At 31.0% G+C, this 15,571-nt stretch overlaps 1 protein-coding gene across 9 annotated transcripts in view; it reads right to left on the bottom strand.

Annotated features, from left to right (window-relative positions):
• LOC143253117 (uncharacterized) overlaps window positions 1–12,609 on the bottom strand; it is a 62,349-nt gene extending 49,740 nt beyond the window's left edge. For 2 of the 9 annotated variants that reach the window (XM_076506408.1, XM_076506416.1), the window contains exons 1-5: window positions 12,190–12,448; window positions 7,526–7,644; window positions 5,083–5,216; window positions 4,831–4,881; window positions 738–905 (exon numbers count right to left, since the gene is read on the bottom strand). In XM_076506408.1, the coding sequence (XP_076362523.1) occupies window positions 738–905; window positions 4,831–4,881; window positions 5,083–5,216; window positions 7,526–7,600 (428 nt within the window). In that variant the 5' untranslated portion in view covers window positions 7,601–7,644; window positions 12,190–12,448. The other 7 variants (XM_076506410.1, XM_076506414.1, XM_076506415.1 and 4 more) reach the window with 7 other exon arrangements.
• Between the last annotated feature and the right edge of the window lie 2,962 nt (window positions 12,610–15,571).

Genomic DNA, 15,571 nt, shown 5'->3' with positions numbered 1-15,571 from the left:
TAAATTAGGAATGGCTAATGATGATTGCCGTTGTGTAGCTTTGCACAAAATTCATAACAAACAAACTGCATCTACTACAAGAAAGTAGTTTGTTAATTATTACTACTGTTGTTAATTATATGCTAACATTTTGTAAAGAGCAATATCTGAGCTGCATTTAGCTTTCTACATAAAGTGCATATATGAACAGATTTAGAATTTTCTTCAAAACAAAATTTATTTTTTATTTTTTTCTTTACTTGTACATACATACTTCCATCAGTCCTTTCTAACATTCAGTAAAGGGACAGTATTAAATCAAATGTATAGCTTTTAATCCTTTTCTATAGTCCAAGTACATTGTTGATATTTCCATTATTTAGTCACTGATCTCATTCATTAACACTTTGCAAAAGATTAAACAGGTACTTTTTCTTTTTTGTTCTTTCATTTTTGTATCAAAGCATTGGTTAGTCGTACAAATTTTTCACTATTGAGAAGAATTACAAAAATGCATTTTTTCATTACATGGATTGCTCATCAGGCAATAGTCCAATGTCTAGATGGATGACACATTATATTCAGAGCACTGAACACATGCTGCCTGTAAAGCTGTTAAAAAGTTCAAAGGGCAAATTATGACCAAGATTACTGTACTTGTTAATTTGAAGAAAAAAAAATCTAGTTAACTTTGGTGAATAAGTGAAAATTTTACACAACAAACATTATATAAATTTATTATCATTTGAAAATTTCACCTCTTTGTTTTCTTTTTTCGACTCAAAATTTTTCCTGAATGATGTCCTACATGAAGATGATTGATTCCAAAAACAGTATTTTCTTCTTTGGTTCCACAATTCCCTCCTTCCTGTTCATGCAGTGATTTAGATATGGCTAAGGCCATTTGCAATTCTGCATCTGCTTTACTAAGAAACAAATGCCCTATTATGTTTTGCTGAATAGCTTCAAAATTAGAACTTTAAAACTCACTTTTTAATTAAGAGCATAAATAAAAATTATTAAATCAAATATTTTATATGAATAATTCCAAATTTTCAAATTTGCTTAAATCTTTGTTTCCATACATTACAGAAGTTTCAGGATATACAACATATCAAAAAGTACTTTACTTCAAGCATCAAACAATAACATTAATATATAAAACAAAATTAAAAGATATCAAAAACAGTCAATAATACGATTGCCTTTAATTTATGAAAATAAAAAAGCAGGCCATGACATATGAAAAAAACAAAAGGGCTGTGATCAGCTCCCAACAAGTAGTATACAGTGGCTGTTGGCAGGCTGATGCCATATCTATATTCTTTGTTTATAAAACTGGCAATAAGAGTTATTTTGTAACTGTACTGTTTTTAAATTAAGTAGATAGGTGGTTGTATTTCAACAGTAAAAATAAGGCCTAGTACATTAATCTTGTGAATTAACAAAGTAATAATCAATAAGACTTTTATATCCAGCAAAAGTGAAAGCATTATAATATTATAATATCATTAATGTCTAAAATATAACACCTTGAATAATCATATGATAATTACTCTTTTGTAACTTGCAATAGTAAAATAGTACTTTAATTTTTTATTAGGAAATAAAATAAGCTTCACTAATTGTTCAAAAAATGTCACAAACTTGCATAAACACACGTCTCAAAAAATAAAAAAAAATTTAAAGTATATATACTTTGTGTAATCATTTGTACCTTTGTGTTCAACTGCTGGCAAGCTAAGGACATTCAGCCACTGTCCTCACACACATTACATATAGGAGAATCATCTCCATCAGCTGTGTCAACTACAGATGCCTGCTATACAATCAGTTCTTGAAAAAGAACCTTATCTGGTTCAGCATCAACACTTAAATCTTTATCATCAACAGAATCAATTGCATTGTACATGTCTGACTTCCAATTTCCTGGCTGCCCATTCTATAGACACGTTAGAAAAATTGCTATCAAATTTCCTTTTTCTCTTTTTCACCATGAACTTTTCCAAGCACGCTTTTCAAATTTGTTATTTTTGCTCATGTGTCCATACAAAATCATTAGAAAATACCCCACTATTTTAAACTACATTTTTGGCAAGTGAGCTTGATTAAATCATGCTTCAATGACACAATTATCGGGTCCTATGCAGAGAACTATTTCCACTTTTATATTTTTTAAAATATAAATAAAAATATTCCACATTTTTATATTCCTTCCTTCTGTATAAAAGGACATGCTCCCAAAGATCCTTATTTTTTAATTTCATTCAAGTAGGACTTAATCATTCTCTTGAATGCTTTGTTAAATTGTTAAATTTTAGTGCCTTGTAAAAATGCTTTAAATTTTCCTGCTGGTGTTAGCTAGCAAAAATATATTTTGATAAAGCATTGTTCATTAGACTATAGTTGACATCAACAGCAGTGTATTCCCCATTTTCATTTTTTCTGGTCCTCTGCTTTAAGCAAAGTATTGTTAAGATGGTAGAAACCTAGTTTCATTTACAAGTCAAGTTTAAACTTTTTTCAAAAGATCTTCACAGCATGTACCTGAAGTCATCCTTTGCTTTTCCTACCATAGGCACTATCTAATAGCATAAAATATTTTCTTTTTCAAACTTCATAGACAGAAACAAATAAGTATCCAGCATATTTTTGTACAAACAATATTTTGTCTTTTATCTTTTTTAAGAGTCCATAAACTTTAGTTGATCCCACTCTCCTTGCAGCTAGTAATGGAATTCTCTGGTGCTTAAGCAAGACTTACCCGATTACTCAGTAAATGGCTTACTCCATGTCTTACTTGTGCAACAAATTGCATACCATGCATTTTGAAAAAATTAAAATACGGCACACTAAATGCACTTGTAGTTGTCTCAAAGTGCCTTTTGAACTATTCAAATTATTTAAATAAGTAACAGAGTTGTCATGAAATTTTTTATAACAGCAAATGATTTAGATACATCATCTTTCAGTGGCAATTCAATTTTATGAGAAAAATAGTGAATGCCTAGAAACCAAAGATGATTATCATTTTTCAGTTTTATTAGTAATCCAATGTAAACTCCAGTATTAACAGAGGATCTGTCAGTTGTAGCTGAAACTAGCAGTTAGGTCTACTTCTCTATTGGAATTTAAACATTTTTATCACTTCTGAATACATCATCAATGCTCCTCTTTAGATTATAAAAGCTATCGATGTCCTATAAGGTAACAAAGAAATAAACTTGTGTACCTTGACTGACTATTCCAATAAAAATCAGTTCATTTTCAGAACCAGTAAACACTTGTTTCACTTCTATCATTGAGCTCTGCAGAAGCTATTGCCAAACATAAAATCACTCCCACTTTTTAAGAATGTCTTCTGCAATAGCATTAATAAATTCTTTCACTCCATGGACATCATCAAAATTTGAAATCAGTTGCACCATATTTTGTTTCTAGATTTTTGAGTTTGGAATGGCAACAGAGGCTGTTCAACCACAGTAAGCAATTAAGCTGCTTTAAGAAGCCTACTTAGTTTGTGCATACAGAGCTACATTTATTCGAGGTTGAAGAGGGATGCCAAAAGCAGAATGTTCATCACTAGCAGTAATACTGGTGCCAGGAAGAGTTTTCTTCTCATTGTCTTCAAGCAACTTTTTAAAGCCTTCAAAGCACAAATATATAAAAATACATTAAAATAAAATAATTTAATGAGTGCAGAGCTTCAATTAATAAAATATATGGACAGCAGAATCTATGTAAAAGAGTATCCTAGTGGCTGATAATACATTTACCAAGATCAATGTATGTGTATGCCTATCAATTTATAAAAATAACAAAAAGTCGATGAATAGATAACACTGCACATAAAGTAAAAGCATTTAACTCCATTTAAATTAATACTTAAATATCAAAGACCCCAAAATCAGCTCTTTGATGACATAAGTATATGCTCACTCAACAAAAAATTAACAAATAACCAAATCTAAAGTTTACATGAAACTTGAAAATCAGTTAAAGTGCATACCACCAAGTTAGATGCTGGCTAATAACTTATAAATGCCTGCAACATCTGTAATAATTTTAATGTAAAATACACCTCAATGTGTCTATGCATCTATAATACTAATATTATAGACCATTATATAAAACATTTGGGTTTTCCTTTCAGTCAAAGGACATGTTATAATATACTGAATGTAAAATGTAGGTAGGTGATGATACAGACTGTATACGTAATGACAAACAATGAAGGGATATCATTAAAAATTAGAGTAATAAGCATAGAAATAAGATAAAATATATATACACATCTAAAGGAACTTGAAATGTTTTCAAGATTAAGGGGTACATAGTTGACAGTGCACTTTGTCATAAATTCAATGCTGTGTACATATATTTGTCTGCCTCTTGCTGACTGCACTCTTTCACTTCTTTTCAGCTTTTCTTGTTGTATTTAGCACAAAGCTTGCACTAAATATTTGTTACAAAGAGTCATCCTAAGGTGTCCATTGAAGAAGAAAATTTCATTTTTCCACCAATATTCTAATTGCTGAATGTTGAGAACAAAAGAATGTTTTGCTGGCTAAACTGAGACATGTTTACACTTGAAAATGGAACCAGAAATGAACAATGATAAGTTCAATCAGTGTGGCAGCCCTTACAGCATTATACCATGTCAGTATTGATAAAAAAAAAAGATTGTACTACTCCAAGTACCTTATTGTACTCTGTATGATCATCAAATGGAAGCATGTGAACATGGCCTTTTTCCAAGTGTTTATAGGGTATACCAACCAAGAAAACCTTAAAAGTGTAAAATAAGTTTTTATTGTTTTTAACCATTTATTTAAATTTTTAAAATTGTACCTTTTGGGCCATTTTAAACCTCTTTGCTTTCCAGCTTTCAATCTTTTGGACCTAAAATATAAACCAAATTAAACATTAGAAAGTAAAAAATAAGTTGATCAATCTCAAACTACCCTTTGTTTGTTCAAATTAACACTACCTATCTAAAATTAACTATATAGAAATGTTCTATTTGTATTAAAATGCTCAATAAATTTCTAATTGAACCAATTAAATGCTAGCATGAATTTAAAAAAAGTGCAGCACACTAACCTTAAAACTCTTGCAGGTAGGCCCAACTTACACCTTTCTTCTGCATACTTTCGTTGTAAACGAAGAGCATCCACTATTCTATTACTAGTAAGCCCATTTTTTACTCCACATGATTTCACATGTAACTGGTGTGTCTAATAATTGAACAGATACTTTTCATACATCTTTACTGAAAATAAAATCTTATTTAAAACCTAGTATGCCTAAAAATTTCATATACAATTTTCAAGTATAACACTTCAGTATTAACTTAAAAAAACAATATTCAACTCAAATTAAAACACTCCAGTTGATATAATTATATTATTCTTTTCTACAAAAGCTGTAAACACATCTTACATACATCCTTTCACAAATGTACCAATATCAATATACTGAATAGGCTGTCACTACCAACATTTAACTAAACATAACTAAAATTAAAATGTACAGTATCTTATACTCAAATTTTAAAAGCACAAACACCTAGGCATATTAGCAGTATAAAATAACCAAATTAATATGACAAAAGAACTGTTAAAAAAATATTTCAGTCTGATCAGATGGGTTGATTAAAAGTTTACAATATGTGTTACTTGTTCAAAACAGTGTGCTTAAAAATGTTTTACTAAGGTAGCAGCATCTAACACTGCTGATGTTTTTTAATTACTAACATATAATTTTCTGGTATGAACAGTGCATTAAACAATTTCAATCACATTTTACTTTAATAGAGGTTCTAATTCATACTTTTGCTTACTACTACAGCTCATTATGACCAGCTGGGTTAGAACATTGACAATCACAACTTATACATACAAATGTTAAGCTACATGGTATATTATGCCAAAAATGACAAAACATAGAAGATTTTACATCAGCAACATGAAAATACGTTACAAAAAGTCAGAGAATGATCCAATATTTGCAATTTCTAAATAACTGGTAGCTATGAGGAGTTCATGCTTCATCTGTTTATGTGTTATGAAGGAAAGGGATCATGGTGTAATAGTTGATCAGTTTCTAAAGTCATCCAAGCTGTGCACTGTTGTTAGTAGGAGTGCAAATAGGACTTTAGGTTGTATATATAGAGATATCAAATACAAGCCGAAACAGGTTATAATTGCATTGTACAGCTCACTGTTTAACCGACATTTGAAATATTTTGTTCAGTCTTGGGCTCTTTACCTAAGAAAAGATATTGAATTGTTGGAAAGTGTTCAGGGAAGGGTTACTAGAATGATGCCTGGGATGAAGGTGTTGTCATAAGAAGAGAGGATGAAATCTCTTAAATTGTTTACTCTTGAAAAAAGAATTAGGAGAGTGTTTAAGATTGTAAATAGAATTGACACTGTTGATACATTATCTCTTTTTTTCATATTTAACAGTGAGAAGAGTAGGATTAGCAGACACAAATATAAATTTTGGTATAGTAGAAGACAACTTCACATAAAATAGTTTCATTTTTCTAAGTTGGTGGTTGGCCTTTGGAATAGGTTGTCTACAGATGTTATAAGGGCAGAAAATTAAAAAACTTGATAAGTATATGAATGAATGATAAGAGATGGCTTTAAGATTTGTTTCAATTATTTTAATTTTGTTTAGAGAATGGAACTGCTGAGACAGAACAATAGGTCTCAAGTTGTTTCAATTCGTTATGCTATATTCTTATATACTAGAAATATAAATTTAATAACATATAAAATTTTACATTTGCTAGACTTCTCAAAGTTGATAAAGTTCCAAATCCATGGCATAATAGTAAATTGACAAATAACAATTTATAAGCATAATAAAATTATGTTATTTACATAAGATATTTTTCTTTTGCTTATAAATTGCTTTTTTGTCAATTTACTATTATATTAGCAAAATATGCTTCCATATACAAGTATAGAGTAAATATCATAAATCCATATTTTACAAACATACATTAAAATGTAATTATCTGTTCATAAGATGCTAGAGAACTTAAAAGAAAAAAATTCCTCATTGTAAACCTCAAGGTTATCACACACATGATAGTTGTTTGTTTGTTTTTTCCATCCACTATCTTTTACCAAACTAACTAAAGGATTAAAATTTCTATATTATTAAATTACTTGAACTGGTATAAAAAAGTTAATAACTTAAGGCATTACTGCAAGTCATCAGAAAGTAAGAATAGTTTTAAACAAACACTCTAACAATGGACCTTATTTTGGGTCATGCAGGAAAATAATTTAATTTGTTTGGAACTTTACTTGGAATGAGCGAAAATAACTACAACATAAATTCATAATACTATGGCTAAATCATAGACTTATAAACCATCCACAAGTTTGGTCAGTGTTTTAATATAATAATAATAACAAATCATATATTCACAAACCAACCTGCAATGTGGCCAGTGTCTTAATAATAATAATAATGGTAATAAACATTTCAGTTACAAAACATTTTTTCTATTTCATTTAAAACTTACATTATCTGAGGCAAAACATTCAAAACATAATGGGCATTCTAAAACTTGTGTTTTATCCCCACAACCAGGCTTCATTCTCTTCCACTAAGTTTGGCATGTGTAAATTACAATCAATACATCTGAAAAAAATGGGGAAATAAACAGTAAAATAAAGGGATCATTTTGCTACTGAACAGATTCAAACACTAAAAGAAAATGTTAAACAACTTTTCAAACTGTAATGGTTTTCTACACAATTACAATTAATTTAACAAAAATACACTGATTTTAGTGTTTTAAGTACTTAAAGGTTAACACTAATGCACTTACACTGCTCCATAATTTATGCCTATATACTGTTTAATATAAACAAAACATTAACAAAAATTTGTGCCCTTTTTATATACATTATATATTGTGAAATATATATACTTATATTTTAACAGTCTAACAACAATTAAACTAGCAGGTTTTTAACAAATGTTCAGAATTAATTACTCCTACCAAATAAGCTTGAGAACTCACTATGAAAACAAAACTTTTACATATAATTATTTATTGGGCAAAAGATACTAAGAATTCACTACTCATACCATGGTTGTTCTATTTATGAGTATATTTAAATAGTTAAGCAAAACACTTTAATAAATTAGGTAAACATTTGGCAACAGCAAGTCCATGTTATTTTGTGATAAATTTATGTAAATTTTTAATACATCCTGAGAGGACTGTCTTAACTGCAAGCTGATAAAAACAATTTATTTTATATGGAGTGTGTTGTTGTGTTTTTGCATTTCTCATTTTGGTAAATCTCTAATGTCTTCACACATTTGTAAGCTACTTAAAATCTTAAAGAACCAGCAAAGTGAAGGTTACAGAGTTAAGGAAAACATGACAATTGTTCATTTCACAAATACATCATTTATAATGAGCTTGGTTTCACCAGTAAAGGCATCACTATTCTAAACTGAATTATGCCTTTCAGCCAATGTGACATCCCTATGAAATGTGATCAGTTACCATTTATAAGCATTGAAATTCATGTTTTGGTAAAGGAGAGAGACTAACTGAATAAATAACCAGTTACTCAACTAAATAATAAGGTCACATGTTATTCAGCACCTAAAATATTTTAGGTTATCAGTGCACAAGACTATACAACAAAAGCAAAGAAACAGTTCAGACTTCATTACTGTATGAAACCTACTTTTTATTTGCTTCACTCTTCCAAACAGTACAGAAAAACTGATAAATCAGTGAATTTTGTCTATTGCACCTTTTTAAAACTCAATGAAATCCATATTTTATTAAACAATTATACTTTTCTTTGAATCATCATAACTTTTTAAAGTAACACTTAGGTCACATATTAATTATTTAATATTTTATTGTATTTGTGAGTCTAATGGTTTGCAAAGACAATCACTTATGTTTACTTTTCATACTCAACACACTGTGTGAAAGTACCACATCCCCCAAGGATATTTTAGTTTTCTGGTTCTAATGAAAATTTAAAAGTACACCTGAACAAGTAAACACAAGTATACATATGAAACAGAAGACAATCACTTATTTTTACTTTTCATACTCAACACACTGTGTGAAAGTACCACATCCCCCAGGGATATTTTAGTTTTCTGGTTCTAATGGAAATTTAAAAGTACACCTGAACAAGTAAACACAAGTATACATATGAAACAGAAGTTAATTTTAATGCATAATAATGTGTCACAAACACACACATACATACTTAAGGGGTTGTAATACATTCAAGTCATTTACAGAAACTTTTGTTCTGAAACACAAATAATGCATGTTCATTTAAACTATCAACTGGTGTACCTATACAGTCAACTGTAAATGCATATTTCTTTATTTATAGTTTTTTTATAATGATTAATGATTTAGTAAGATGAAGGAGACATTTTCTTCCAATATGGAAAAATGTAGCTTTCACGTTGAATAATGCTTTAAATTTATGTCTGACAGATTTAAATTATAATCTTTGTTACTATTCTACTGCAATGTTAGGAGTATTAGAAACAAAAAGAGAAGAGTTAAGGACCGAAGTTAAAAACCTCTTGATCAGATAAATGATGTCAGTGAGAAATTACATAATAAGACCAAGGTTGTTACTAATGAGAATAATGATACAATAATTATAAGAGACTAATTTTAGACATGGCTTCTATTATCACAAACTGAACATAAAGTACTACAAATGAAATAAACAAGATGCAAAACATACACATACAATTTTAGAGAATATGCTGTATTGCCTTGCAGTAAAGTATACTTTGTTTTTGTTGTTTTTAATAAGAATAAGAAAATGTAAGTTTACAAATGTTTACATATATATATATATATATATTATATATATATATATGCACACACTAAACATGGGGAATAAATCTAAACATTATAATAAAGTTACTGGATAACATACAATGTCAGCAAATTATGTAGCAAAAATACTGTAATGAATTGATAAAACAGCTTAATAGCATTGTAATAATACATTTTTATTATTTCTGGATATAAAATTAAAAAAGAGTTGTGACTAAGAATATATGACTTTGAGGTGATTCGTAGGGCCATTAGATATGCTAATTGGAACTGCATGGAGTCAAATAGCAAAGGAAAATTGTTTTATGATGAGTTTTGATACCAAATTATCAAAAAGGATATGCTTTTAGGTTACTGATGGCTACTAATGAAGATTTCTTTGTAGTAATTAAAATGGGTAAATATTTGGGAAAGACTGATCACTGTATAATCAGGTTTGATTTTCTCATACATACTGAAATATAAGAAATGAAATTTTTCATAAGACAAGTTTATTATTAATGAAATCAAAAAATTAGTTAAAGAATGAAGTAGGACAGATTTGAGAAATTTTAAAAAATAATTTTTATTTAATTCTACACCAAATGCAATATCATATTATTTACTCCAAAAATTTATATACATGATCATGTAGAAAATATTTATAATACTTGTTAAATAAATATAAATAAAAATACAACTGCATCCAGGCAAGCATAACCAAAACATCTATTTTATTGAATCTTGGCACAAAAAAAATACTAAAATTACAACAACGTAACTTAAAACATTCCGAGTCTTTACTTATATTTATTAAAAAAAACAAGTTGCATGCAATTAAAATATAAACTTATTACACCCAAATTTGGTAAAAATAAAAACAAAACAAATTTTAGTATAGATTCTACAGGTTCACTGTAACATAATTTCTTTAGAAAATTTACTACTGACAGGATATTTCGTTTTTGAATTATGCACAAAGCTACACAAAGAATAGATTCTTTACTGGTTCTAACAAATTATCGACAAAGTATTTATATACGTTTATTTTGCTTTCGTGCAAAGCTACACGAGGGTTATCTGCATTAGGTGTCCTTAATTTAGCAGTATAAGACTAGAGGGAAAGCAGCTAGTCATCACTACCTACCACCAACTCTTGAACCACTCTTTTATCAATGAATAATGGGATTGACCATCACATTACAATGCACCCACAGCTGAAATAGTGAGCACATTTGGTGTGTCAGGGATTTAAAACTGCAACCCTCGGATTATGAATCGAGTGCTCTGCCCACCATGCCATGCAAGGCCCCCAACAGGCTAGCTGACATATGCAATATATCACATGATCATCTTGCATCATGATTCCAAACTTTATTAAAAGTCATGTTTTCTTTCAATTTTCATTCCTTTAAGTTGAGCTTTTACTCATTTTTTTATTTAACTCACGTAATGAAAAGAAGTTTTTCATAATGAATTCTCCAAGTTATGAAATGTTTTTAATACATTCATTTTTTTTTATTTTTTGTCTTAATGGGAGGAACAGTCTTTGGAGTATATCCATGCTCTGGTGGTACAGAGTATTCAAAATAGTGAATGTAATGTGGTAAGATTCACTGAAGGTATTTACCTAATTTAATTTATCTTATTTTGACATACTGACCCCCATTTGTTGAATTATTATAACTTAGTTTAGATAATGGAACAACTAACATGAATCAATAGGTCTCATGTTGTCCCAAAACATTATGTTATGTTTGCTTGTACAGGGATTTAAACCTGCAGCCTGCAAGTTGAGAATACCCAAACCTCCCAGCCTCGAGTTCTTGATACCTAAATGCCCACATTAAATGGGAACTTATAATCTTGGCTTTAAACTTATATCTTCCAAGAGAATGGGTTATCATTCTCAGATAATGTGTACATATTGGTTGCTCTAATGTGCATTTCAGTAATAAGAATGTACCGACCAGCATCTCACAGTTATATCATAAATCATACTCACAGCTTTATAAGATTAATTTACAAAATACCTTCAGTAAGACTTAAAATTAAATACTACCACGTCTTCCTTAATGATCAAAATAGTGTAGTTTCCAAGCTAACAAGACGATTTATTTGGTGGATACCATCTTTGCTTGTTCAACATGCAATGGAGATTATATTTTGCTAAATAACGTCAACGAAAATCAGATATAACTGTGTGATGTTAAGTTCTAAAATTAAAAGTGCGAGGTCGTTGGGAAATTGGCCTCAAAGACGTAATTAACTCACAAATTGTAGTTATAATCTGAGTTTAATTAACACAAATTGTAACAAAGCTAACGACGCGAGAAACTCAGAAAGCAAATCAAACTCACGATTTAAATTCTCGTGCTCTCTGTCTCTGTTACCGAATCATGTCTTTATCTGACTTTCGCCGAAGAGTTTTAACCACTGTCACTGTTTGTTTGTTTTAATAAACATTTTTTAAATGTGAAAAAAAAGAAGAAAACACTCTTGACAACAAATTATCTGACAAAAGACTAGCTTTCTCATAGTATATATTATTAGAGACAGCAGATTATGTATATATATATATGAATGGAATACTATTATTATATTCTACTAGATTTCAGTGGCATATTTACATACAGTCTTGAGGAGGCTCAGCCCCAGGGCCCATGGTCTTAATGGGGGTCCATTGATAATTTTATTCTATGTAAAATTACATGGGATGTAGCGCCCATAAAAAATATTAACCCCTGGGCCCACACAATCTTAAATCCGCCACTACTAAATCTTGAAAATCCCTAAGGGACAACATACATAACAGTATTATGTTTTATACAAATGCCTAATAACAAGTAAAGTAAAATCAATTTCGTAATTATATTATATGTACACTATTTGAATTATACAATTATGCATAAAAAACATGTATTAATCAATAACTTGCAGTTTTACAAAGCTAGTAGTGAGTCAGGAATGGAATAATCCAAGTGTTAATGTTATTTTGTTAATAAATATATAAATAAATTAGGTCTACCTATTATAAGTACTCAACGGAATTCGAGCAAACACTCAGGATCTTTGTAAGATTAATATTTTTCAGGCAGTAAAGTCCTCAGTTTTTTTACCTACATATTACCTTATGTATCGCATATATAAAATCTAAACGTTACTAATTTGTTGGACAATCGGTATGAGTTTTTTAATATCTCAATGTAAAATCTGTTTATTTTGAATTTTGCGCAAAGCTGCTCGAGGGCTATCTACGCTAGCCATCCCTAATTTAGCAGTGTAAGACTAGAGGGAAGGCAGCTAGTCATCATCACTCACCGCCAACTCTTGGGCTACTCTTTTACCAACGAATAGTGTGATTGACCATCACTTTATAACGCCCCCACGGCTGAAGGTATGAGCATGTTTGGTGCGATTGGGATTCGAACCCGCGACCCTTGGATTACGAGTCGAACGCCTTAACACGCTTGGCTATGCCGGGCAAGAAAACGTAGGATATACATATGAGTGTGTGTGTTTTTTACCTGCTAAATTTGATGATATAGGAAGTTTTTCATAACTTTTTATTATTATTATTCAATTTCCATGCTGTAGTGGAGGCAATATGTGGTCCAGAAAGTCGTTAATATGACCTTATTCTAATTTCTTTGTACCTTTGTCCTATGTAGTAAGTGATGTCTCAAAACAAAGACTGGAGGACACCATTAAGTAACCCGTATTTGTGCTGACATTCAATGACAGTTCTACTGTCCACTAATGAGTCGGTCCCCTGCTGAAACAGCGGTAAGTCTTCAGATTTACAACACTAAAATCAGGGGTTCGATTCCCTTCGCTGGACACAGCAGATAGCCCGATGTGGCTTTGCTATAAGAAAAAAAAACACACACACACACGAGTGAGTCGAAATATTCAACACATGAGCGCTGTATAGTGTGAACAGACCGGGAGAAAATCGCCTAAAACAAGCTAAATTCCATCAAAGAATGGTTGGATCTTTCCTGCAGAGGACAGCACTGAATATGTTCACTACCAGAACTGTGAGAGGTCATCTCTGTATGTACCTTGCCGTTAAATACTTCAAAAAGTGGGCCAAGGGTTATCTGTTGATCGATATGTTAGTACAGTTCATTGTGTATGTGTTAGCTGTTAAATGGATAACAAAATCTGGAGCACTGAAGGAAATCCACACTGATAAATTAGTTAAAAGAACTGATAAAACAGACCACTAAACAAATACTTGTGTGTTTTAAAATTTTTTATGAAGTAAAATCCCTGATGATCTGTTGTAACTTGAAATCAACGTGGTTGCCTAATCTTCGTCAAAGCTCAAGATAGAATGGCGTTACACAGGGAGCAGCAATACAGCACATGAGTTTCAGTGCATTCAGTACGTTGCTATGGGACGCATGACATATTATTCCGTCTTAATGAAGACGTTGAGCTCGACAGATCTATGTCTCTTTGATGTTAATTGTCAAGCAACAACGACGATTGTGTTTTCCATATTTTATGAATATATGTAGGTTACATTATTGGGGGCTGAGGGGGCTTGGCTCATTTTTGGGGGCTCAAGCCACCCCTTGGCGCTGCCACTGGACTACTGACTATGTATAATGACCCAAGCCATGAGTAATAACGTGAAATACCGAGTCTGCGCTGAACAGTATGGCGACTGCTTAATTACAGAAAAGGCCACGTATAGCCAGGTGAGTTAAGGCGTTCGACTCGTAAACTGAGAGTTGCGGGTTCGAATCCCCGTCGCACCAAACATGGTCGCCATTTCAGCCGTGAAGGCGTTATAATGTGATGGTCAATTCCACTATTCGTTGGTAAAAAGTAATCCAAGAGTTGGCGGAGGTTAGTGATGACTAGTTGCCTTCCTTCCAGCCTTACACTGTTATATTCGGGATGGCTAGTGCAGATAGCCCTCGTGTAGCTTTGCATGAAATTCCAAAAGAAAACAAATAAAATTACAGAAAACTAGGATGATCAGTCGTCGAACATCTGATAACTAAAAGGAAATGACATTTCTTGCTTTCTCGGCCATCAGAGAATGAGATCTGAAAGAGCATCACATGAATTTTTATGGAAGAAACAACGGTAACAAAGAGACACATTGTGGCGAGAGTGTAAGAAAATGGAGTTTTACCAGAAATTTAAAGAACAGATCTTTGCATGGTATTTCTAGCATGGTTATACCTGCTGTTTCTCAAAAGCATAGTGTAAGGATACTGTAACTTGATCGAGATTATTATTTATTGCATAAAGAGTGTGGTAATAAATAAGAAAAAAAAAAACAAGAAAACGAGGCTATGAAGACAAAGGACTTAATATTGTATTACATTTTGCAGCTTCTACTTGAGCATTGTCAATTTAGAAAATTGCTGATCTGCAAAATCATGATTTGAAAGGAATTGGGATTCCTTCCTTTCCAAATTACCCTGTGAGATTATCTCTTGATAAATAATGATAGTTAAGATGATCATGTATTGAAAGAACATTCTAGCCCTTTGCTTTCTGAGACACTACGTGAATTTTCTGAAGTGAAACATCATCCAATGTTTTGGAAAATAAATTCGACAGTCTAGCTTAGTGGAGAACTTTACAGAGCTTAACATCAAACTCTCGTTAGAACTTTCATTAATCTTCTTGGAATATAAACTGGATCACCAACCATTAAGGTAATTCAGTTGTTTTATTGTGTTGGTTATTTGTTTTTAGTATTTATTGAGATAGAGC

This window comes from Tachypleus tridentatus, chromosome 6 (genome assembly GCF_004210375.1).
Source record: "Tachypleus tridentatus isolate NWPU-2018 chromosome 6, ASM421037v1, whole genome shotgun sequence".
Taxonomy (NCBI): domain Eukaryota; kingdom Metazoa; phylum Arthropoda; class Merostomata; order Xiphosura; family Limulidae; genus Tachypleus; species Tachypleus tridentatus.
This window is presented reverse-complemented; position numbering and strand designations above follow the sequence as displayed.